The sequence below is a fragment of the Pelophylax lessonae genome, assembly GCF_965119305.1.
Source record: "Pelophylax lessonae genome assembly, chromosome: 8".
Classification (NCBI taxonomy): domain Eukaryota; kingdom Metazoa; phylum Chordata; class Amphibia; order Anura; family Ranidae; genus Pelophylax; species Pelophylax lessonae.
Window position 1 is genome coordinate 8012581 of NC_138775.1, and position 26083 is coordinate 8038663.

Genomic DNA, 26083 nt, shown 5'->3' on the forward strand with positions numbered 1-26083 from the left:
CAGAAATCGCCTAAAAGCTAACAGAGTAGGAGATAATCGGACAGATAAGGGTAAGGAGTTCCAAAGGATTGGAGAGGCTCTGGTAAAGTCCTGGAGGTGAGCATGGGAGGAGGTGACGAGGGAACTAGAGAGCAGGAGGTTTTGAGAGGAACAAAGAGAGCGATTAGGTTGGTATTTTGAGACTAGGCTAGTGATGTAGTTGGGGGCTAAGTTGTGGATTGCTTTGTAAGATGTTGTTAGTATTTTGAATTTGATTCATTGGGTGAGCGGAAGCCAGTGGAGGGCTTGACAGAGAGGAGCAGCGGATACTGAGCGATTGGTAAGATGGATGAGTCTGGCGGCAGCATTCATGATGGATTGAAGGGGGGAGGAGCCTGTGTAGAATAAGCCAATGAGAAGGGAATTGCAGTAGTCGAGGCGCGAGATGACCAGGGAGTGAACTAGGAGCTTTGTTGTGTCTTTGGTTAGAAAGGGGCGTATTTTGGAGATGTTGCGGAGGCTGAGGCCGCAAGATTTGGACAGCGATTGGATGTGGGGCTTGAAGGAGAGTTCAGAGTCCAGGACAACACCTAGGACCTTGGCATGCGGGGATTGGCTGATAGTAATTCCATGGATATTAACAGAGAGATCAGGGGAAGGGGCACGTGGTGGAGGAAAGATTATTAGCTCGGTTTTGGATGGATTGAGTTTGAGGAAGTGGTGAGACATCCAGACCGATATATCTGATAGTAAATTAGTGATACGTGCGGAGACTGAGGGAGAGAGCTGAGGGGTGGATAAATAGATTTGGGTATCGTCAGCGTAGAGATGGTATTGGAAGCCGTGGGAGCTTGACAATTCTGGACGTGTCCTTGCATGCTGGTTTCTTCCTGAGATCTTTGTCACTGCTGAGTCCTGTTAATATTAATAAATTGTAGTTCAAACAATAATCTTTTTGTGTTCAGGATTCCATCTGGTTTGTGCGCCAATCAGTGCGGGAGGTGATCGCTTCCACCGATAGTAACCTGGTGATGAGTCTTCTCAAACTTCTTGAGTGTTTCTTTCAGCCCTTCCTACCCCAAGAGGTAAATCTGACCTGATGCCAATTTAATTTTATTGTTACTAATATAATGTTACTTAATGAAAGGAACATAGCAATGTGTAACTAAAAAAATAATGTGAGAAGGGGTACATTCTCTGTACACCTCTAACTTTAAAATGGCAACTTTATCTTCATAACATTTTGTTCAATAGAAGGCCAACATGGCTGATGATTCCCATACATAGAGTCTTAGTACCTGTTTATGTACTCTGACACAGGGAATGTCATTTATGTCCCACTAACTTGAAATAAATTAGGAAGATACGTAAGAAGGTGGATGTTTAGCATAGGACAAACGGTTTGTGAACAGCTGGCTATCACACCTGTAGGAGCTTCCTTGACATCCCATTCCAAAAACCAAGACCATTAATATGGAATTGCCCCCTTTTGGCTATAACATGCTTCACTTTTCTGGGAAGGCTTTCTATAAGATTTTGGAGGGTGTCAGTGGGAATTTGTGCCCATTTGTGAGGTTGGATATTGATGTTGGATGACAAGACCTGGCTGGCCTATCGGGCCTCACATTGGGCACCAAAAAAAAAAAAAAGACCTGGCTCACCATCGGCATTACAATTCATCTCCAAGGTGTTCAGTAGGTTGAGGTCAGGGCTCTGTGCCGGACACTCCAGTTCCTCCACACCAAATTGGTTACACTATGTCTTTATGGTGCTGGCTTTGTTCACAGGGCCTCACACTGGGCACCAAAAAAAAAAACCTGGCTTACACATCAGGCCTCACATTAGGCACAAAAAAAAGACCTAGACCTGGCTCACACATCAGGCCTCACATTGGGCACCAAAAAAAAAAAAAAAAAAGAGACCTGGCTCACACATCAAGCCTCACATTGGGCACCCAAAAAAAAAAAGACCAGGCTCACCATCGGCATTACAATTCATCTCCAAGGTGTTCAGTAGGTTGAGGTCAGGGCTCTGTGCAGGACATTCCAGTTCCTCCACACCAAATTGGTCACACCATGTCTTTATGGAGCTGGCTTTGTTCACAGGGGTCAGTCATGGTGGAACAGAAAAGGGTCTTCACTAAACTGTTACCTCAAGGTTGGAGAGCACAATTGTGTACAGTGTACCCTTCACTGGAAACACCTGAATTCAACCATTTGGAGGGGTTCTCATACTCTTGGCCATACGGTAGATGTGATTGTGAGGTGTTCACAAACCTTTGGCAATATAGCGTAGGTAAATAGTACAGTTCTATATATCAAACCTAACAGATTTCTTATAAGAAAAAACTGGAGATGGAGGGGAGGATTTGGATGTGGAAAATGTTTGGCAGCTTTAAGTGTATACATTTTATGAATACATTCCTTGTTTCTGTCTCAGGGACAGAAGAATATCCCACAGGAGAAGTTGAACCGTGTTGAAGAGCTGATGGAATCCTGGTTCTTCTTTTCACTGGTGTGGAGTGTTGGGATCACCGGAGACTCTGACGGCCGAGAACTGTTTAGTAAATTCTTGAGAGACAAAATGGCGGCTGAAAAGGTAAGATTAGATAAAGTAAATAAATTGAGAAACACAAGTGATGTTCATCCAGTCTCTGTCATAGAAAAAGGAGAGATCGATTATATTGTCCATAGCAGTTAAGCAGAATCCTTCATTTAATGCTCCATACTGCAGTGAAGATATGAAGAAAGATGTTCATTAGTTGAAGTTGTCTACAAATTCTTCTTTCTCTTCCAAGCAGCGCTCAGAGGGACATAGGAGAAACAAACATACCACATAGCATAAGTCCCCGTTAAAACCATTTATTAATGCCTAAAAATACATTCACAGGAAAAAAATAAAATTGTACAATTAAAAAAAGGCTCCTAGCCAGCTTGTATAGCCTTTTTATCGTCACTTCCGGTTTACACGAGGATGTCAGCACATCGCTCCGTCCTACGCGTTACGTCACAAGTTAATTTTTTCAGGGCCATAGAAAAACAGTAAAGATTAATTAAATTGTCCATAGCAGAATTTAAATATATTGATCCTGTGAGCTACTATCTATGAAATTAAGTGAATATAAGCTGCTAGCATTGTTCACAATCCCACTCATGTGCTAACTAAATCAATACACAATAAATGCTGCACTATGTGAATACTAAATGACTATTTAATCAGAATATAACAATATTAAAATAATATTAAAAAGTGCATCAATACAGTGAATAATTGTCCAACGTATAGTAAAATATTGTCCAACATAGACGTGCAATCACCATATAACAGCGAAAGAGTCTATGCAAATGATTGCTTGCAAAGAAATATAAAGCAAAAAAAAACAAGAAAACACACAGTGTTTGATCCGCCATGCAATTCCTTCTCAGTGAAAAAAAACAATAATGTGCCACCTCGATGTACTCTCCCCCACAAGGAATGTTCTCACCTTGGGTAATGTGGTCAGCGCAATTAAGAGTGATCCAAACCAGCTTTTTAGCCCACTATTGGCTATATTCAACTTCTCCAACCTCCTTCTAATCTCTTCTCATTACGGATTGTAGTATCCCGATGTAATGAATTTAAGATAAAAAAGCCAATAGCGCTTATACCCTTTTCCAATTAGCATTTATTAAAAAAATTCACAAGGTGCTTGCAGTGCACCAAACCAACTCAAGCGTTCACAATCCGAAGATACATCGTTTTTGGGACAATCAGTGTAAACAGCAGCCTCACAGACAAACCTAGTCTCCAGCTCCACGTTGGTTCCTAGGTGTCGTCCCCGTCCTGGCCCCTCCCCTACACCTATCGACACAGGGTCACATGTCTTCCTCAGGGGGGATTCTAATTGGGCCAATTGAGCCAATTAAAATTCCCCCTGAGGAAGACATGTGACCCTGTGTCGATACAAGTAGGAGGGGAGCCAGGATGGTGGCGACACCTAGGAACTAACCTGGAGCTGGAGGCTAGGATTGTCTGTGAGGCTGCTGTTTACACTGATTGTCCCAAAAACTATGTATCTTTGGATTGTGAATGCTTGTGTTGGTTTGGTGCGCTGCAAGCACCTGTAAAGAGTGAGTACCCTGTGATTTTTTTAATAAATGCAAATTTTAAAACGATATAAGCGCTATTGGCTTTTTTATCCTTCATTCATTACATAGGGATACTACAATCCGTAATGAGAGGAGCCTAGAAGGAGGTTGGAGAAGTTGGATATAGCCAAAAGTCTATGTTGGACAATATTTCACTATATTGATGCATTTTTTAATATTCTTTTAATATTGTTATATTCTGATTAAACAGTCATTTAGTATTCACACAGCGCAGCATTTAGTGAAGCAGAATCCTTCCTTTATTCTTTCATACTACATTGAAAATCTGAAGGGAGAAGTTTATTGGTTGAAGTTATCTACAAATACTCCTTATCTCTTTATTCATGAGTCCCAGTATCAGAGCTTGCTAAAATCCCTCTACAGATTCTCCACCTATTTATAGAAGACATGTGTTTTCATGGCAGGTTACATTGTTGTATCCAGCAGAAGGATTGGTCTATGACTATGTGTTGGACGATGCTGGAATAAGTAGCACTGCAGAGGATGAGGATGAAGAAACCCAGCGGAAGGTGAGACATGGTGGTCCCCAATCAATCGTCTTTAATGTCATACTTATCCTCTGCTGTGTATAAATCTGCTTCTTCCCCACTTTAGGTGCGCTGGGTGAACTGGATGGAATCTTCTGCCCCCTTCTCCATCGCTCCTGACACCAGCTACGAGGATATCATTGTACCCACATTGGACACCGTGAGGATGTCCCACCTCCTGGGGATGCTTCTCACCAACAAGAAGCCGGTAGGTGTTACATTGTTTCTACAAGTGTCTGACAAAGATAAGAGGCAGGTTTAAGTTTGTGGTGCTGGGTTACCAAATGTTTGGTACACTCCCGAAAAGTCTGCAGGGTCCGCTTATCACAGACCACTCTCATGATAAAACTGGCATAGCAGGCACAATGTAGAGAAGGGGTCTCCAAACTTTTCAGCATACAAGCCACATATATTTTACAAATATTTGTGTGCTGAAAAAAATCAGTTTTATAAATGCATGAAGGATATAAATCAGAGAAACAGAGAAAGAACTCCAATAAATAAAGCAAGAAATTCCAAAATACCATCAGGGTCCAGATTAGACTTCTCCCTTACATTAGGGTCCCCATCAGAGTTCCCCCTTACATCAGGATCCCCATGAGAGTCCTCCCTTGCATCAATGTCCCCATCAGAGTCCACGCTTACCTTGGCATACCCATGACATTAGGGTCTCAATCAGAGTTCCCCCTTACATCAATGTTCCAATCAGAGTTCCCCCTTACATCAGGGTCCCTATCAGAGCACCCCTTTAGATCAGCATTCCCATCAGATTCGGCCTTACATCAGGGTCCTCATCAGGGTCTTCCCTTACATCAGTGTCCCCATCAGAGTCCCCCCTTACTTCTGTGTACCCATTACATCAGGGTCCCCATCAGAGTTCCCCCTTACAACAATGTCCCCATCAGAGTTCCCCCTTACATCAGGGTCCCCATCAGAGTCCCCCTTTACATCAGCATTCCCATCAGATTCTCCCCTCACATCAGGGTCCTCATCAGAGTCTCCCCTTACATCAAGGTCCCCATCAAGTTCCTCGCTTACTTTGGAGTACCCATTACATCAGGGTCCCCATCAGAGTTTCCCCTTACATTATTGTCCCCATCCCATGAGAGCTACCCCTTGCATCAGGATCCCCATTAGAGTCTCCCTTTACATCAGCATTCCCATCAGAGTTCACCTTACATCAGGGTCCTTATCATAGTCCTCCCTTACATTAGGGTCCTCAGCAAAGTCTCCCCTTACATCGAGGTCCCCATCAGATTCCTCCCTTACTTTGAAGTACCCATAACATCAGGGTCCCCATCAGAGTTTCCCCTACATCAATGTCCCCATCAGAGTTCCCCCTTACATCAGGATCCTCATCAGAGTCCTCTCTTACATCAGTGTGGTCATCAGACTCCTTCACACATTAGGATCCCCATCAGTCCCCCTTATCTCTGCAGTTAGGTTATAGAGTGGTGCAGCAGCAGGATGGGAGCTGGGAGGCAGGGCAGGTCCACACAGAGGAAGTTCTACTTTCCTGTGAATACTAGAAAAACACAAACAAGGATACTGTGTAAATAGGCCCTTGCCCCTGATATGGATACAAAAAACGGTATAGAGAAAGATGGGGCTTAGCGGGCCAGTGGGAGTAGAAGGATCACACACAAAACCAGCTTCTATAAAATAATTTACATTTTATTGAATTTTAGAGTAAAAAACATGGGCAATCATGCACATGTTCACAAAGACAAAACACATAGAAAAAATTCCTATAAAATCCATTGATAAGAGTCATTAAACATAGAAATACATCCCATGAGGGAAAAATCAAAAGCCTGTGTAGGATGGAAGGTAGGTCTCAGGTGGAATGCGGTCAATGTAGGTCCCCAGCAAGCCGACGCGTTTCGCTCAAGGCTTCCTCAGGGCCAGAGAGACCATAACAGACCGGTATTTCCTTTTTAATGACTCAGGAGGTGGCAGGTTGTAGCGACACAAAGAACAACAAATATCAATCCCTCAGTATTTATATATAGCCTCCGAAATATACATATATTCACATGTTTATCTAAGATCAAGTGTCCAGCCTCTTAATCGCCGCAAGAGCAACGCTTTTTATGCTAGAAAGGTAACTTATTCCAGCTTGATAGCCAGAATTCTCCAATATATCCAAGTATTTTAGGAGTACGGTGGTTATCAACACTAGTAGCTGCACTTCATATATCCACCTATAGTTTCCTCCTCTCTCAAGCGAACCCAGTGGGGTGATAGTTTGGTGTACAAGTAAAGATATACAATCTATTTGTAGTATAGAAGTGGCTTCAGGCAGGAAAGGACAGCATCAAATCATATTTCAGGGAGGTAGGGAGGACAATATGTCCCGAGCCCAACAAGTCCTTTGTGTAGTTCACGCCAGCAAGCCTGCCTGCCTGATCTTAGATAAACATGTGAATATATGTATATTTCGGAGGCTATATATAAATACTGAGGGATTGATATTTGTTGTTCTTTGTGTCGCTACAACCTGCCACCTCCTGAGTCATTAAAAAGGAAATACCGGTCTGTTATGGTCTCTCTGCCCCTGAGGAAGCCTTGAGCGAAATGCGTTGGCTGGTGGGGACCTACATTGACCGCATTCCACCTGAGACCTACCTTCCATCCTACACAGGCTTTTGGTTTTTCCCTCATGGGATGTATTTCTATGTTTAATGACTCTTATCAATGGATTTTATAGGAATTTTTTCTATGTGTTTTGTCTTTGTGAACATGTGCATGATTGCCCATGTTTTTTACTCTAAAATTCAATAAAATGTAAATTATTTTATAGAAGCTGGTTTTGTATGTGATCCTTCTACTCCCGCTGGCCCACAAAGCCCCATCTTTCTCTATCCCGTTTTTTGTACTAGAAAAACACATCATTGGATGCCAGCAGTCCTAGAAACCAACGCAACAGGGCAGCAAGTAAGAGCCTGGAGACTGCACAGGAGGTGCTGTTGGGGAAGGGGGAAGTTGAAACTGTGCCCATTAGCTGCGAGTCGGGTAAAGTCTTACAACGGGCCACATGTGGCACGACAGTCGGTATCAGCTTCTGCATCAGGAAAGGCTTACTAAGCGATATCATTGGAAACGAGAAGGAGTTAATTTATGTAATATTTTTATTTCCATTGGTCCTATATTTATTTCTTTGTTTTCTGGCTGATCTCAGGTTCTTTGCATTGGTCCCACCGGTACCGGGAAGACCCTGACTGTCTCAGACAAACTTCTGAAGAACATGCCGCTGGAATACATCAGTCACTTTCTCATGTTCTCTGCACGGACATCAGCCAATCAGACGCAAGATCTCATAGACAGCAAACTGGACAAAAGGCAAGAGGCCTGACTTTTCTGAGCCATGGTGAAGCTTGGGGGAGGGTCCTCACTAAGGCTGCTTACATACTTGGCCTGAGCATCTTTGGCCATTTTATAAACCTTTTTTTTTTCTGAGGCTTGAGTGGTTTTTTTTTAATTGTTTTTAGTCAATGTAAAGATAGTTACCCTCATTGAAGTCTACTGGGGCCACAATCTGTATGGGTAAACCACATCATAAAGTGAAAGTATGGGCCCATAAACCTCTACGGTTAAGCCCAATCAGGATGAAATGCATCAGAGAGGCTTGGCTGATGGGTGGGGACTGTAGTTAAAGCCCATACTTTCCCTTTGGGATGTGGTTGACCCATACAGAATGAGGCCCGAGCTTTGTTTGTTTGTGGATGAACTTGGGACCACACATACAGCAGAGTGTGAGCTGATAAGACAACACACAAGAGGCTTTAAGTGGTGTTAGCTTTTCATACAATTCCCTGGACAAACATCACACAGATTCTTGCATGCTCAACAAATTTCGGCCACAATGTCTCTAATAGAATAATCCCTATGATCATGGATGAAGCTTCTGCTCCCCTGGTGTCGGTGGCCCCTGTTCCTGAGGGCCCCACAAACTCGGGTTCCAATCCAGATAGAAGCTTAAAGATATGGTAGGCTTGCCAGGTTCAAAGAAGGATTGGCATAATTAGGCCATGTTTCCCAAGTCCACAACAATTTAGGTTGGGAGTCATTAAGGATACTAGAAAGTTTCTTGTTAATTAGCATTTAAGTCATACGGTCCTTGACCTCCTATAAAGAAGACGAAGGCTTCTTCTATGCCTTGGCTATCGTATGTGTGGTTGATATTAAAAGGTACATGGCCAGTCTTTGGTGGCATACATGGGGCCTGTGATTGGGTAATGAAGCAGAGCATACATAGCATCCCTGGGGACAGTTAGATAAAGCTAGGTTTGAAGGACTCCATAAATCCTGGACCAAAAGGCAATGAGTTTTGACCATGGCCAACAGGTATGCAGCATGTTGCTTCGTTGACTGCAGCTTTGAAACAATGTGTCAGAGTAGTCGGGAACAGCTAAAGCGAAGGGAACCCAGACCCAGTACCACCGACAGGGAACTTTATAAGCTGATTCCAGGGTTGTTGTATTGAAAAAACACTTTTCCACCCTGTGAAGCTCATATTCAAGTAGCTCATTTGGTTCTTTTTTGCCTTTCCAAACTACATTTTGTTATTTACAAAGACAGATGTACGGTTGATTAGCTTTGATTCTGTTTTTGATGTAAGACATTCAAAGCTAATGGTCTGAACACATTATATACACTATATTGTCAATGTATTGGGATGCCTGTTTTACACACACATGAACTTTAATGGCATCCCAGTCTTAGTCCGCAGGGTTCAATATTGAGTTGGCCCACCCTTTGCAGCTATAAAAGCTTCAACTCTTCTGGGAAGGCTGTCCGCAAAGTTTAGGAGTGTGTCTATGGGAATCTTTGACCACTCCTCCAGAAGCACATTTGTGAGGTCAGGCACTGATGTTGGATAGAAGGCCTGGCTCGCAGTCTCCGCTCTAATTCATCCCAAAGGTGTTCTGTTGGGTTGAGATTAGGACTCTGTGCAAGCCATTCAAGTTCCTCCACCCCTTGTGGACAGCCTTCCCAGAAGAGTTGACGCTGTTATAGCTGCAAAGGGTGGGCCAACTCAATATTGAACCCTACGGACTAAGACTGGGATGTCATTAAAGTTCATAAGCGTGTAAAGGCAGGCGTCCCAATACTTTTGACCCCCATAGTGTATGTATTTTAATATTTCGTAGCCCTCGATGAAAGAAGGTTTTTTGCAGCCCCCAAAACTTATTGGATTTTACAGTTTTACACACTAATAAATGGACTTGGAGATATGGGCTGTTACATCGGCTTGGTGCTCTTCTCATTCATCAGACATAAATGCAATTAGTTTAGTTACAAACCAACATTCGGACAAATCTTTACTTGATTCGGATGTATCTGAATTACTGAATCACAATAGCAACAAATTTCAAAAAATACAAAAATAAATTTTAACGAAACAAATTATCCAAATTTGAAAATTAATTTGAATACAAAATGGAAACATATTGCAATAAATACAGTAAATTAGAAGAGTGAAATAAGATGATGATTCCTACTTAGGCTCCTTTATAGAATAGAAAATAAAGGTAAAGAAAAGAATACAACACAATATAATAGAAAATAAAAAAAATTGAATAAAATAGAAAATTAAGAAAAAGAATAGGATAAAACAGAAGAGAATGGAAAATAGAAAATAAAGGAATAGAGTAGAAAATAGAATATAAACAGAATAGAAAATAAACAGAATAGAACAGACTAGAGTGGAATAGAATGTAAAAGAATAGAACAGAAAAATAAATAGAGTAAAATAGAACGAATAGAGCCGTCATTCCGAAATTCAAATTTTGAATGTCGAAATTTGAATTTCGAATTTAAAATTTCTAATTGATTTGAAGATAAAGAATATAAAAAAAATCAATCTGAATATATGAGACAAGAAATAATTTTAACACAACAAATATGGTGAACCAAAATTAACTTAATGAACGAATCTGAAATGAAACATATTTTACCATTGTGCCCCTCTTTAATATTCATCAATTCGGCATGCAGCTCACATGTATCTGTCATTTCAGGAGGAAAGGGGTATTTGGTCCCCCTCTCGGACGCTATTTCATCTTCTTTATTGATGATATGAACATGCCGGCCCTGGAGACCTACGGGGCTCAGCCACCCATCGAGCTGCTGAGACAGTGGATGGACCATGGAGGGTGGTACGACCGCAAGCAGATAGGTATAGAGTACAAATTGTTATATAATTATTCTATTTTATTGATTTAAGTAGCTGCAGTATCTTCTCCAACCTTCTACAAATGGAAGACATGTCATGACTGGCTGTCGAAAGCTGTGTACTAACGATCAGATTATCGCACGATCAATTCAAAAGCAATTTTTTTCGTACGATTATCTGATCGTGTGTACGAGGCATAAGAGTCAGTTGGGTGGGGAACTACACAAGAGAAGCTTGAGAGATGTGAGTGGAGAAATGGTTCTGCTGGGGTATACTTTTATCATGGTTAAGTGATAGTTACGATACGTTTTTGGGGTTTTATTCGAGATCTGCAAAGGGAGATCACACAAACACTTGTAGGTTTAACGTTTATTTAAGTAATGACGCATACAGATAATGTAATAATATTGTATTGATATTACAAGAAGAATACTTAACTAAAGATCCCTTTTCCGCCACGGAGTCCCACCCGCTTCAGTGGCGCGGCGCGGCACTGATGATCAGACCAGATGCTTTCATAATGCAGCTCTGCAGACGAGACTAATTATTCCAAGTTTTAGCTGTGTTATATAGATATACAGGACTTGTATGTAAGGAAATGCCCCCCCCCCCCCCTCTGCAAGCAACATGACCTTTTAAGGACTTGGCCAGTTTGTAATAACATTCCTATGGTATGAAGTCAGCTAAGGTAGCCAGGCTTTGAAGGCTTTATTAGATATTGTAAGACAACTTTAATAGAGAAATATGAATTTGCCCATCAGGTGTATACAAAGGACTAAGGAAGATATAAGGAAAAGTCATATTGTCACAAGAATAAACATTATTATTTAAATTTGTATTATTTTTTAACACGTTTCTTTTTTTACATTTATTTTAAACAGTCTCTGAAGCATAATTTGTCATTTTATGAAAATCATTTTTCCATATTTCCAAAATCTAAAGAACTTTTTTTTTGCTTTTTATATATAAATCTTGGCCTGGTGTCATTGTTGCATTCCATGTGAAGTTGTACTCAATTCGATTCAATTATAATTTGTGGTTACTGTAGCATTTTTCACTTGAAATAATGACAGTCCAATCCTGTCTCCTTTCCTCCCTCCAGGGGTCTTTAAGAAATTGGTAGACATTAATTTTCTGTGTGCAATGGGGCCTCCAGGAGGAGGCAGGAATCCCGTTTCCCCCCGACTCACTCGTCACTTCAACTACTTGTCCTTCACCGAGATGGCCGACAGCAGCAAGAGCCGAATCTTCTCCAGTATCCTGGGCAGCTGGATGGGTGAGTGTGACTTTGGAGCTCCAGTAGATACCATCAACTTGACATCAAGGCTTGCTGAGACAATTGGGAAGACCTTGTCCAATGTATTTATTTTCTCCCTTCAACACTCCATAGAGCAGGGGTCTTCAAACTATGGCCCTCCATCATGCCTAGTCATGTCTGTGAATGTCAGAGTTTTACAATGCCTCATGGGACGTGTATTTCTTCAACAGCTGGAGGGTCGTAGTTTGAAGATCCCTGCCATAGAGGGATCATCCCTTATTGTCTGACAGATATCTATGACCAGCTTTATTGAATAAGAGAATGGACAGAGCTTGTTACTCACAGTAACTATTTGGAACAAATCCTTTTCTGTTATAGACTGTATACTAAATTTCTATTGATGCCATAGGTTACTGCATTTTGCCCTTTTTGAACTTACTGAATAAACCCAATCTTGGCCTTTGGACCTTCTGTCATTGCAGACGATGTTAGAAGTTCTCAGCCTAGAGTGAAACTATTTTTGATTGGCTGTTGTTGTTAAAAAAAAAAGGACAATGAAAAAAACAAGGGAGGTGGGGAAAAAGACGGGAGAGCCCTATGTAGTATAGTTTCTTTGGTTTTTAAAAGCCACCGATGGGAAAGTATAGTCTAATGTTGTTACTTACATTTGGGTAGGATGCAGTGAAACATCAAAATGGCATCCAACTTGACATCAAGCATGTGGAGAATATCTCAGTTTATACTCTTTTGTTTGGAGGTCACACTCAATGTATAGGGCAGCCTTTTTCAACCAGGGTGCCTTCAGGTTTCTTCAGGGGTGCCTTGGCAAAATGCCTAAAAATGTATCAAAAATTGTATACAAGACATCAGGTGGATCAAACCTGCCTTTTAGTTGCACAAAGCCATGGGTTTTCATTATGCACCATTACAACTTTCTAGACATTGGCATCTTAACAACCAATGACGTCATTCTGGTTTGACCCTCCTGTGCCCCTCTCCCTCAGCACTGGGGTGACACTAGCTGACTGATGAAGAGAAATTGAGGGAGAAGAGAAACATTGGGATATTAGTCAGTACCAGTGTGCAAAAGTGTTGGTTTGGAAGAATAAATCACCTCTAACCCTGGGTGTCCTACGTGTGGATGTTACTGCATTGTGTAAAGCTATTAGAATAGTTATTTACATTTTAGAATGGGGCGCCTTCGTAATGTTGAGAAACACTGGTATAAGGAGAACCAGAATGGAGTATTCTGTCCAGTTCTGGTCGCCAGTCCTCAGGAGGGATGTGTTGGAGCTGGAGAGAGTCCAGAGAAGGGCAACTAAACTAATTAGGGGATTGGAGGACCTTAATTATGAAGAGCGTCTGCAATCGCTTGATTTATTCTCCCTGGAGAAGAGACGCCTGAGAGGGGACATGATGGCAATTTATAAATATCTCAATGGCGATCTCAGCGTAGAAAAAAAGCTATTCAGTCGGAAGAATTGCATGAGGACTCGGGGGCATACAATGCGATTAGAGGAGAAGCGTTTTGACCTCAGGCAACGCAGGGGGTTCTTTACTGTTAGGGCTACAAGATTGTGGAATTCTCTACCACAAGAGGTGGTTTCTGCGGGAAGTATGGTGGCTTTCAAAAGACTCATAGACTTACATCTCAAGGATCAGAACATTCAGGGGTATGAGAGATGATTACGGCCACACACACCTACACAGGTTGAACTGGATGGACTATTGTCTTTATTCAACCTCACCTACTATGTAACTATGTATGTAACAGACCTTAGTCCCTCAGGGTGAGCTATATCAAGAGTGGTTGCTAGGATAAGAAATGTTCTATTTTTTTTTGCCTGAATGTTTTTACCCATTGGTTGCTTTTTTTTTAGTCTACCATTGCCTTTATTTTATTTCAGCTGGCGCACCGACCATCCAACACTTTACTGAGCAGTTAGTGAATGCAACAATAAAAGTCTACAATACGATCACATCACAATTACTGCCAACTCCAGCAAAATCCCACTACACCTTCAATCTGAGAGATCTGTCCAAGGTGTTCCAGGGTATGCTGATGGCTGATCCGGCCAAAATGGAGGTGAGAGCCTGGTGAAGAGAACTGCGTTCCATCTTCTGTCCTATACTGCCTAAATAGAGGCCTATTAATACAAGGTTACATTGTAAATTTCAACAGTTTTTAAACCACTAATCAAATTTTATTATCTAAAACAAGCTTCTAGAGTCTTTAACCAGTTGCCACTAGGAAGCAGAGATGCCGATCCATGGGACTGACGGGGCGCGATTGCCGCTGGACACCCGTGATCGCTTCCCGCTGAGAGAGAAGAACGGTCAGCTGTTGTAAACACAGCTGACCATTGTTCTCTCTGAAATGATCACAGAGCGCCTGTGATCCTTCTATATAGGATCACAGGTTTCTATGGTCATTTCACAAGCCCCTCCCCCATACAGTTATAAAACACTCCCCCTAGGCTCACAATTAACCCTTTGATCACCCCTAGGTTAACCCCTTCCCAGTGTCATTATTACAGTGACAGTGCATATTTTTAGCACTGATTACTGTAGTAATGTCACTGGTCCCCCCAAAAGTGTCAAAAATATCAGTTAGGGGTCAGATCTGTCCACCGCAATGTCGCAGTCCTGTTAAAAATCGCAGATCGCCGCCATTACTAGTAAAAAATAAATAAATAAATAAAAATGACATAAATCTTTCCCCTAGTTTTTAGATGCAATAACTTTTGTGCAAACCAATCAAAATACGCTTATTGCGATTTTTTTTTTACCAAAAATATGTAGCAGAATTCAAAATGGCCTAAAAGGATGAAAACATTTTGATTTTTACATTTTTATTTTTTTGGGAATGTTATATAGCAGAATGTGAAAAATATTGTTTTTTTTTTTTTTTTTTCAGAATTGTCGCTCTTTTTTTGTTTATAGCGCAAAAAATAAAAATCGCACAGGGGATCAAATACCACCAAAAGAAAGCTCTATATGTGGGAAAAAATGCATCCATTTTATTTCAGCTTAAATACAGCGTCGCACAACCTCGCAATTGTCTGTTAAAGTAACGCAGTGCCGAATCGCAAGAAATGGCCTGGTCATTAACCACTTACCGCATACTGACGTACCGGTACGTCGGTAAACTTTGCGGGGTTATACCGGGATGATGCCTCTAGTTAGAGGCATCATCCCGGTACCGTGGTTTAGAGCCGACGGTTGGCATTCCGTCTGTACCGACCGATGCGGCTCGGGAGCCGCTCGATCGGTACCCGGGGGGGCGGGAGGGGACGTCCCCCCCCCCTCCCGCCGCCTTCCGTGGCTGTTACCCACTGGGAGCCCCGAGCACCCAGCCGGCACGTCCGCCGGCTGGATGGAGTCCAGATGAATGCCGGAAACGGCTTCGATCGGGTCTCCGATGACGTAACCCAGAGGCGACGTCCATGACGTCACTTCCGGGTTACTGTGCTGCAAAAGGCGGCAAATTTGAAAAACGGCTGTATGCAAAAATGCCGTTTTCAGCGTTTTGCATACAGGGAAGTGTAGTGGAGGGGTTTGGGGTCTTTTTGACCCTCGATCCCTCCATAAAGTGTACCTGTCACTACATATTGGTGTCACAAGGGATGTTTACATTGCTTGTGACAGCAATAAAAGTGATCAGATTTTTTTTTTTTTTTTTAAAAACTGTAATAAAGTTAACAAAATAAATAAAATAAATGGGAAAAAAAAATAAAAAATTTAGCCGCCCCCGTCACCGTTAGCTCGCGCACAAAAAAAAACGTATACGGAAGTCGAGCCAAAAATGAAATCGCTGTTCAAACCACACATGTGAGGTATCGCCGCGATCGCCAGAGCGTGAGCAATAATTTAAAAAAAAGATCTACACTCTAACTCTAAACTGGTAACCGTTAAATAAATTTAAAGCACCGCCTATTGAGATCTCTATTGACCGTAGTTTGTCGCCATCCGGGGGGGCGCAAGTTTAAACCGTAACATGTTGGGTATCTATTTACTCGGCGTGACATGTTCTTTCACAATATACAAAAAAAATGGGCTAACTTTACTGTTTAGTATTTTTTAAATGCAGTGAAATGTGATTTTTCAAAATTTTTCCAAAAAAATGGCGCTTTAAAGTCCGCTGCGCAAATACCTCGTGACAAAATATATTGCAATGACCGACATTTTATTCTCCAGAGTCTTTGCTAAAAAAATATATATAATATTTGGGGGTTCTAAGTAGTTTTCTAGGAAAAAATACTGGTTTTAACGTGTGAACAAAAAGTGTCCGAAATAGGGCTGGGGCTTAAGTGGTTAAGGGGGGAAATCTTCTGGTCCAGAACTGGTTAAAGTATACATTTGTTATACTTTGATAACCGCATTTCAAGACTTGTGTGCAAAAAAAATAGTGAAAACTGGATTTTTGTTTTGCATATATAATTCTTGCCCTCGTTCCATGTTTACCAATCTGTTCAAAATGAATTGTATAAAGGGAAAAGCCAAACACTGGTCTTCACTGGGAAAGAAGTTCTGCCAACATCCCGGAAAATACACGAAAAGAGAACAATGATACCCCAAATGGGACTTTAAGGGCAGACTAAAAGGGTAGTAAAGCAGTGTAGAAGAAATATAGTAAAAAAAACTACAAAAACTTTATTGTTTAACAATCATAAAACATGACCATGTGATCAATTGGTAGCCTCATAAATAAAAAAAAAATAACGTGGTGACACACAATGTTCTGAACAATGACACCCTCTGACTCAAAGATGCTGGAGCACCAGGCTGGCCAACAGGAGGTATAGGGCCAGATCCTTGGAGGTGTTCACAGGGCAACCCAATGAGTTTCGGAGATACGTTTTTTTCTTCTTCAGGGGGAGAGAAGGGTGCAAAAGTCTACAATGTAATAATACAGTAGTAAGATATACATTGATTACATAAAACAGATGTGTCACATTAAGGTAGACATGTAATGCAAACGTCTTTTCAAATTAAGGTGAGAGTTTGATTAAACAAGGCCAGCAAACACAGTTTTGTAGATAGATTTTTTCTAATATATGAAGACTTTGGCCAGAAATTTTGCTGAAAACTTGCCTTAACCCTAGCTTACTGAATTATTCTCACCAGAAAAAAAGTACAAGGTTCCCCACTACTGCTACTATCAAGTTGAATTTTTAAACCTAAAATGCCGGCTAACACAGAACAATGGGTTTGTCACGCACAGTACCTGGCGGAAGAGCCTGACACGATGGGGAAGGCCTTTCTTACACCTCTGATTTGGGCCCCTGATAGAGCAGACAGGTAGCGCAGAGTGGTCCGAGTGGCTATTAGTCTTGCTAGCAGCAGGGCTGGACGGACTCTCAAACACAAGATGGGAAAGACCATCACCAGACCGCAGCAGGGCAAGAGTGCCGGATGGACACCAGTGAGCAGGGGACAGGAGCAGGCTGAGACCGTCAGGTGATTGCAGCAGGGCAAGAGTGCCGGATGGACACCAGTGAGCAGGGGACAGGAGCAGGCTGAGACCGTCAGGTGATTGCAGCAGGGCAAGAGTGCCGGATGGACACACCTCGGCAGAGGCTCACACCAGGCAGTCCAGGAGCAATGGAGACAGAAGCAGAGTCAGACCAACCGGGTCATACACAGGCAGAAGGATCAGGTGCAGATGCGTAGACAGGAGAAACGTCAGGATGCAGGTCGAGTCGGTAACAGATCAGTAGAGCAGCAGCAAGGAGAACAGGCAGAAGCAAGGTCGGAGGCAATCAATGCAGGCAGAGTTCAGGAGTAGTCAAGACAAGCCGGGTCGATAACAGTAGTTAGATACAGATTTACAGGTTGCAGGAATGCACAGGAACGCTGTAGATAAGACAGCACTAAAGCATAACGCAGGCTCAGTTTAAATATCCTGTTTGGTGCTAATACGAGCAACAGATGTGCGTGTGTGCGTGAGCGCATGCACAATTTATATTAGCATGAACTCCAGGAACATCAATTAGCCTGTGCCTATACACAGGACGCCATCTAGGAGAGCCAACCTGTCTGCTGGAATGTCCTTCCTGACAGGGTTTATCAACCAAGTAGACCTATCACAAACTTCCTGAGCCACTTATATAGATCTTTGGAGTTGATAAGCACCTTCACACACCAATAAGAAGACCGGGATTCATCCATGAAGAGAACACCTCTCCAAAGTGCCAGACTCCATCGAATGTGAGAATTTGTCCACTCAAGTCGGTTACGACAACAAACCGCAGTCAGGTGGAGACCCTGATGAGAACGACGAGCATGCAGATGAGCTTCCCTGAGACGGTTTCTGACAGTTTGTGCAGAAATTCTTTGGTTATGCAAACTGATTGTTGCAGCAACTGTCTGGGTGGCTGGTCTCAGACCATCTTGGAGGTGAAGATGCTGTATGTGAAGGTCCTGGGCTGGTCTCAGACCATCTTGGAGGTGAAGATGCTTAATGTGGAGGTCCTGGGCTGGTCTCAGACCATCTTGGAGGTGCTGGGCCAGTGTGGTTACATGTGGTCTGCAGTTATGAGGCCGGTTGGATGTACTGCCAAATTCTCTGAAACGCCTTTGGAGACGGCTTATGGTAGAGAAATGAACATTCAATTCACGGGAACAGCTCTATTGGACATTCCTGCAGTCAGCATGCCAATTGCACGCTCCCTCAAAACCTGTGACATCTGTGGCATTGTGCTGTGTGATAAAACTGCACATTTTATAGTGGCCTTTTATTGTGGCCAGCCTAAGGCACAACCTGTGCAATAATCATGCTGTCCAATCAGCATCTTGATATGCCACACCTGTGAGGTGGATGGATTATCTCTGCAAAGGAGAAGTGATCACTAACACAGATTTGTGAACAATATTTAAGATAAATCGGTCTTTTGTGTACATAGAAAAAGTCTGAGATCTTTCAGTTCAGCTCATGAAAAATGGGGGCAAAAACAAAAGTGTTGTGTTTATAATTTTGTTCAGTGTATATATCTGGATTTGCTGATTGGTATGACATGTGGTTTACACTGAATGGCGGTGTGGTTGCGGATACATATATAGACGTGAACTAGGATCTCTTTTACATAATGTATGTTATGTTCACTTTGCAGTTTCTTTTATGCCTTGTAGGACAAGTTCAGCCTCTTGAAGTTGTGGTACCACGAATCCTGCCGGGTCTTCCAGGACCGTCTGGTGAATGAAGAAGACCGCAGCTGGTTTGATGAGCTGATGAAGGGTCGGATGGAAGAGTTTGGGGCCACTTTCCAGGAAGTCGTGCCACAGCAGCCGGTGCTATATGGAGATTTCATGACTTCTGGATCGGATTCCAAAGTCTACCAGCTCATCGAGGATCGGGAGAAGGTAAGGAGGAAATATCAGGCCATAAATTGTAGTCTCCAGTGATGTGGTTAAAAGTTCTTTCAAGGGGAACATCTGATTTGTTGAGATAAAAATCATCTTCACCATGGAAGACATGTATACTGAGTGAACTTTGAGTGGTTCTTACTAGCTTTCTTTTCTTATGAATTTCTGAAAACTGAGAGCCAGAGGGAAAGTCCTGCGCCAAGGATGTGGTCATCAGTATTCAAAATTTCAAAAACCCCGTTTTTTGACTGTGCACAATTCTATGTGCAGAACTAGGTGCAGGTGTTCAAGCTTGATTCCAGATATACATTGTAAAGAAGGTATAAAATTTGTGAGGGGGTTCCTTAACCTCACAAGCATTACCGTAAGTAGGTTGTTTTGTAACCAAATGGTGGAAACCAAATTAAGTGATGACATTTGTTTTTTTCTCAGCTTATTCGAGTGATGGAGGAATACATGGAGGATTATAATCAAATAAACACCGCCAAGATGAAGCTGGTCCTCTTCCTTGATGCCATTCAACACATTTGTCGCATTGGTCGTGTCCTGCGCCAGCCGCTGGGAAATGCTTTGCTCCTGGGCGTAGGAGGAAGTGGGAGACAGAGTCTCACAAGACTGGCGAGTCACATGTAAGGACAAAGAGAACCTGGAATTTAGCTAGTGGAGATCAGTGTAGTAGCAGTGTAGTAGCGGCACTGACAGCAGCAGAGATGGCCAGATCTGTGTGGCTACACTCAGGAAACTGACACAAACTATATGTGCTTTAAGTCAGATTTATCTACAATGAAACAAAAACCCAGTGATAGAATAACTGACTAATAACTAACAACTAACTATATACAATATATACAAAATGGGGAACACCGAAAAGCAGGGGAAAACTGGAGGTGCAGGAAACAGTTGGGAAAGAGGAACGAAAACTGGGATCAGGAACAAGGGAGAACAGGTACAAGGCAGCAGGAGACAGGGTACAGCATACAGGGCAGGAGCAGGATCAGGATAATGGCTATCAGTATCTGGCAGCAAGCAAACACTGGAGCGAGAGCCACTTAGTAGGGGAGAACCTAAATACCTTCCCAACAGCCAGCATCAGGAGGAAAGTGATTACTGGAGTATGCTCGCTGCTGGGAGACACCCGCTGGTGAACACTGGAATTACAACCCTCCACCCAGTCAACCATAGTGCCAAGAACAGGTAATCAAGGTCCTAACAGGTACCTGCTGTGGTGATTTCCAGCTTTCATGTGGATCCCAAAGATGTAGTATATACATACTTACATTGGTCCAAGCTGGACTATCATAGCTATGTAAAAGTTGACATACCTTGAATTTATCTTTAATCATTGCAGTCTATGAAAGCGATTGGCTGCTGCTTAGCAAATGTTTCTTGTTGTATAAGCCATGGAACCATCTGTTATCTGTTACATTTCCAGGGCAGAGTATGAGTGCTTCCAGATCGAGCTGTCTAAAAACTACGGGATGGCGGAGTGGAGAGAGGATATCAAAGGAATCTTACTTAAAGCTGGACTGCAAAATACGCCCATCACTTTTCTCTTCACCGACACCCAGGTAAAGCCCAGACAATTCACCCAGAAACACCCACATGGAAAACTTAGTTTTTTTTAGTCTATGAGTCGCTGAAACTTGGATTTTAGTGCCAAAACAAGCTGTTGATGGCCAACTGTATGCACTGAATATTAAAGTAGATCGGATGGAAAATGAATAGATTCATCAGTAGAAGTATTGGTCCAAGATATTTATCATTCTAATGATCAACACTAATGGGGTCAAGAAGGAAATGTTTTATGCACTGCCATTGGTGGACCCTCTATGTCACCAGGTGTGACAGTAGAGTAACAGGCAGGATAGATGCTAAAACAGTTTAAATCCTCAGACAGATGATCAGAGAAGACAACAACAGTTAGGAAATAATGTTCAGATCAGATTCAGGCAAACCATTTCTAAACAGACTGGTACAAACAGGTAGGTAAACGTAGCAATAAGAGGCAGTAGCAGAGTAATAGGCTTATAATCAGGATAAGCGCAGACAAGCTGCGTACAAACACAGTCCAAAATATTAACCGGGAAAAATCCAGAGCATGAACAGACAGAAGTCAAACAGACTTGAATTAAGGACATTAGCATAAAGTCTTACCTGTATATCAAGCACAAGCTGAATGTCCATCAGTCTCCTTAAGCACACATGATTAGGGCAGGTGTGCACTACAACATGACGACCAGGTCTTGCAGGCTTGATGTGGAGTGGTATAATGTGCTTACAGTATATATGTCATGGTCAGCGGTCAGGCTCAGATACCAGTAGCTATAGCAATAGAGAGGCTCCCACCGACCAACTGGATAAGTACACAAGCACGTCACTCTGGTGAATTACACAGGCTCACCCGAAGTGCGGGGTCTAAGCACTAATGGGTATTCACTAGAGCTCCTGATGGTGGAGATGGGATTTGCTGCATGTTAGTACCAGTTAGTGGTCCTCAGGATCGCCTCACCAGGAGGTGAGCAAGCCAGGGTCTAGTGGCAGATATGGCCGGTAGGGATCAAGCAGAAGTGTAGTCGGTAAACAAGCTAAACATCAGTAACAAGTGGTTGTAGGTGGGATCACCCGGAAGCGTAGTTGAGGAACAAGCCGAAGGTCAGTAACGAGTGGTAGTATAGATAAGGACAGCTGCAGGTACGCAAAGGCGCAAGATATTGGCTGGAGAGAACAAAATAATCTGGCAAACAGGAAGTGCAGAGACATGTCTTAAATAGGAAGTTCTTAAGAGAAGCAAAGGGTTCAAGGTTCAACAGAAACAAGAGAAAATATTGTTCTAAGAACTCAGACAGGCAGCTGTCCAGCATCTCTGGTGGCTCAGCAAGAAAAGCTAATGCCAGACACAGCAGAGGTCGTGGGTTCACATCCTGGTCCTGATAATATAAGAGTTTCCTAGAGCCTAAACCCTGTAGGACATACATGAAACAAATGATGATTTCAACAATTTTTGATTTCTTTGAGTCAGCACAGACTTTAAACCCATCCAAAAATATTGTTGCCCGATTTTAACCCAAAAAGCCTGTGAAAAAGCCCACCTTAAACATCACGTACCTACATATCAGCTTATCAAATAGCTGTCTACTTTTTATGTCCTCAATTTGTCAAGCTCTAGAAAATGTTTGCTATTCACTGCTTTGGGATGATAAATAACTGCTTTATTGGGCTTTTGGTTTGCCTTCCATCTTATAGATTAAGAATGAATCATTCCTTGAAGACATCAACAATATCCTGAACTCCGGAGATGTTCCCAACCTGTACGGACCAGAGGAGCAGGATCAGATTGTCACCGTCATGAAGCCAGTTGTACAAGACATGGGGCAACAGCCAACAAAGGCCAACCTGATGGCAGCCTATACCCGCCGAGTCAGGGGGAACATCCATACCGTGCTGTGCATGAGGTACCTTCTATAATGAATGACGAGTCTCCTTTCTGTATGACTTTAACCACTTGCCGACCGCTCACTGAGCTGGTACTGCAGCAAAGTGGCTCGTTATCGTCCAGCGACGTAGACCTACATCGCTGGATCCCGCCCCCTCTCGGCGGCACGGGCCCGCCGCCGGAGGCTCGCTCCCGCTGTAATTAGACACAGCGGGAGTTGGGCCAGGGGAGGAGCGGTGGTGATCACCACCTCTCTTCCCCAATCGTCGGGGATCGAGAGAGGAAATCCGCCCACTTGTGTAGACAAAGCGGGCGGATCTCCTATGTGACAGGCAGTGACAGATTACAGGATTCAGCATAGCTGAGCCTGCAATCTGTGTCTGTGTCACACAATCCCCTCCCCCCCACACACGTCAGTAAGCATGAGGTATACATTTAACCCCTTGATTACCAATAAAGTTAACCCCTTCACTGCCACTGTCATTATTACAGTAACAGTGCATATTTATAGCACTGATTACTGTAGTAATGTCACTGGTACCCCCAAAAGTGTCAAAAATGTCAGTTAGGGGTCTGATCTGTCCGCCGCAATGTTGCAGTCCGGCAAAAAAAAATCGCAGATCACCACCATTACTAGTAAAAAAAAAATAAACAATAAAAATTACAAATCTTTCCCGTAGTTAGTAAACGCGATAGCTTTTGCGCAAAACAATCAAAATACGCTTATTGTGATTTTTTTTACCAAAAATATGTAGCAGAAAACAAGTTGGCCTAAAATGTTAAAAAATTTTGATTTTTTAAATTTTTTTGGGAATGTTATATATCAGAATGTAAAAAATATTGTTTTTTTTTCAAAATTGTCGCACTTTTTTTCAAATATTAAAAATCGCACAGGTGATCAAATACAACCAAAAGAAAGCTCTATTTGTGGAGAAAAAAAGGACATAAATGTAATTTGGATACAGCGTCGCACGACCGCGCAATTGTCCGTTAAAATAACGCAGTACCAAATCGCAAAATATAGCCTGGTCAGGAATGGTGTAAAATCTTCCGGTCTTAAAGCGGTTAAAAATACGCTCATTGAGGATTTTTTTGTCAAAGACATGTAGCTAAATACATTTTGGCCTAAATATATGACAAAAATTGAATATATTGGATATTTTTTAACTGTCAAAGTAGAAAATGTAAATTTTTTCGCAAAATTTTCGCTATTTTTTTATTAATATTGCAAAAAATAAAAAGCGCAGAGGGGTCCAAATACCACCAAAAGGAAGCTCTGTTTGTGGGAAAAAAAGGACGTAAATTTCGTTTGGGTACGGCGTTGCATGACCGCGCAATTGTCAGTTAAATTCGCACAGTGCCAAGTTGCAAAAAGTGGCCTGGACGTAAAGCAGGAAAATCCTCCGGGGGTAAAGTGGTTAAAGACCTTTATTCCAATTCTCTGTAATACATCTTATACATGTTTAAACCATTTCATTTTTAAATTTTGGCAAATTGGTAAAAAACCTTCAATCTGTGCTCATATTCTAACATCAGGTCCCACAATGCAATGCTTTAGAAATAGTTAGAAGCTTTAATCAGTGATACTTTAAGACCGGATATATTTGAGTCTAAAGATCAAAGTGGCACACTAAAGTTTTAAGGGTACAAAAAAACGTTACTAATTCCAAACGTATAATAAGGTGCTACGGCCCATACCTTTTAGAGAGCACACTTTCCCTTCACCAGGGCTTTAAATATATGAAATCCACTGGTAGGGGCTCAAAACTGTTAAATAGACATTACTGTACAATGGGAGAACTCGGTAATATTCAGCAACTGGTATAAACGACAATCCCTGAAACGCGTTGGCTGTAGCACCTATTATACACTTGAAATTAAACCTTATTTTGGACTCTAAGACTTTAACCGGTTGCCGACCGCCGCACGACTATATACTGCGGCGGTCAGCCCCGGCCAGGTAGAGTGACGTAGGGGTACGTCACTCGCCTGTCACTGACTTGTGAGCCAATTGCGGGCCTGCCCCGGCTCGTTCACTGACAAGTCAGTGCGTGTGACCGGCGGACCCGATCGTCCGCCGGTCACTCACGATCGCTCCGGTGAAGGGAGAAAGTCAGGCGGCTAATGTACACAAGTCGCCTGTCATTCTCCCTGGTGTAAAAATGAAGATCAGACGGTTCTACTATGTAGGACCGTTGATCTCTGTTTTTACACCAATAGCGATGTCCCTTCACAGTTAGAATCACGCCCCTAGGACACACTTAACCCCTCCCTCTCCAATACAGTTAACCCCTTCCCTGCCAGTGTCATTTTTGCAGTAACAGTGCATAAGTATAGCACTGATTACTGCAGTAATGTCACTGGTAACCCCAAAAGTGTCAAAAATGTCAGTCAAGGGTCCGATCTGTCCGCCGCAATGTTGCAGTACCGCAAAAAAAATCGCAGATCGCTGCCATTACGCGTTCAAAAAAAAAACACCAAAAATGACAAAAATCTTTCCCTTTGTTAGTAAACGCGATAACTTTTGCGCAAACCAATCAAAATACGCTTTTTGCAATTTTTTTTTACCAAACATATGTAGCGTAAAACAAATTGGCCGAAAATGTTAAAAAATTTAGATTTTTACATTTTTTTGGGGGGGGGAATTTCATATAAAAAAATGTGAAAAATATTGTTATTTTTGCAAAATTTACGCTCTTTTTTTGTTTATAGCACAAAAAGTAAAAATCGCACAGGTGATCAAATACCACCAAAAGAAAGCTCTGTTTGTGGGAAAAAAAAGATGTCAAATTCGTTTAGGTACAGCGTCGCACGACCGCGCAATTGTCCGTTAAAGTCACGCAGTAAAAAAAATCGCAAAATACCCCCTGGTCTTTAAGCAGCCAAATCCTCCGGGCTTAAGTGGTTAAATGTGGTGCTTCAATTTTCCAAATCAAACATTGCTTTCAAATTCCAGGGTTGCTGTTGCAATTCTTTGGTTTACAGGTGCTGCCCACACATCACCTAGACCAGGGATCCTCAAACTACGGCCCCCCAGCTGTTGCGGAACTACACATCCCATGTGGCGTTGTAAAACTCTGACATGCCCAGACATGACTGGGCATGATGGGAATTGTAGTTCCTGAACAACTAGAGGGCCATAGTTTGAAGACCTCGGACCTAGACTGTTAGGAATTAGCAACAGAGGTGGCCAAA

At 42.3% G+C, this 26083-nt stretch overlaps 1 protein-coding gene across 1 annotated transcript in view; it reads left to right on the forward strand.

Annotated features, from left to right (window-relative positions):
* The window catches only part of DNAH1 (dynein axonemal heavy chain 1), a 140775-nt gene that overhangs the window by 50719 nt on the left and 63973 nt on the right, over positions 1-26083 (forward strand). Inside the window, exons 39-50 of the mRNA XM_082265290.1 lie at positions 945-1064; positions 2419-2577; positions 4532-4636; positions 4722-4862; positions 7836-7996; positions 10678-10835; positions 11935-12108; positions 13998-14176; positions 19222-19452; positions 19888-20084; positions 20888-21023; positions 22699-22907. Coding sequence (XP_082121416.1) covers positions 945-1064; positions 2419-2577; positions 4532-4636; positions 4722-4862; positions 7836-7996; positions 10678-10835; positions 11935-12108; positions 13998-14176; positions 19222-19452; positions 19888-20084; positions 20888-21023; positions 22699-22907 — 1970 coding nt within the window. The remainder of the gene's footprint in view (positions 1-944; positions 1065-2418; positions 2578-4531; positions 4637-4721; positions 4863-7835; positions 7997-10677; positions 10836-11934; positions 12109-13997; positions 14177-19221; positions 19453-19887; positions 20085-20887; positions 21024-22698; positions 22908-26083) is intronic.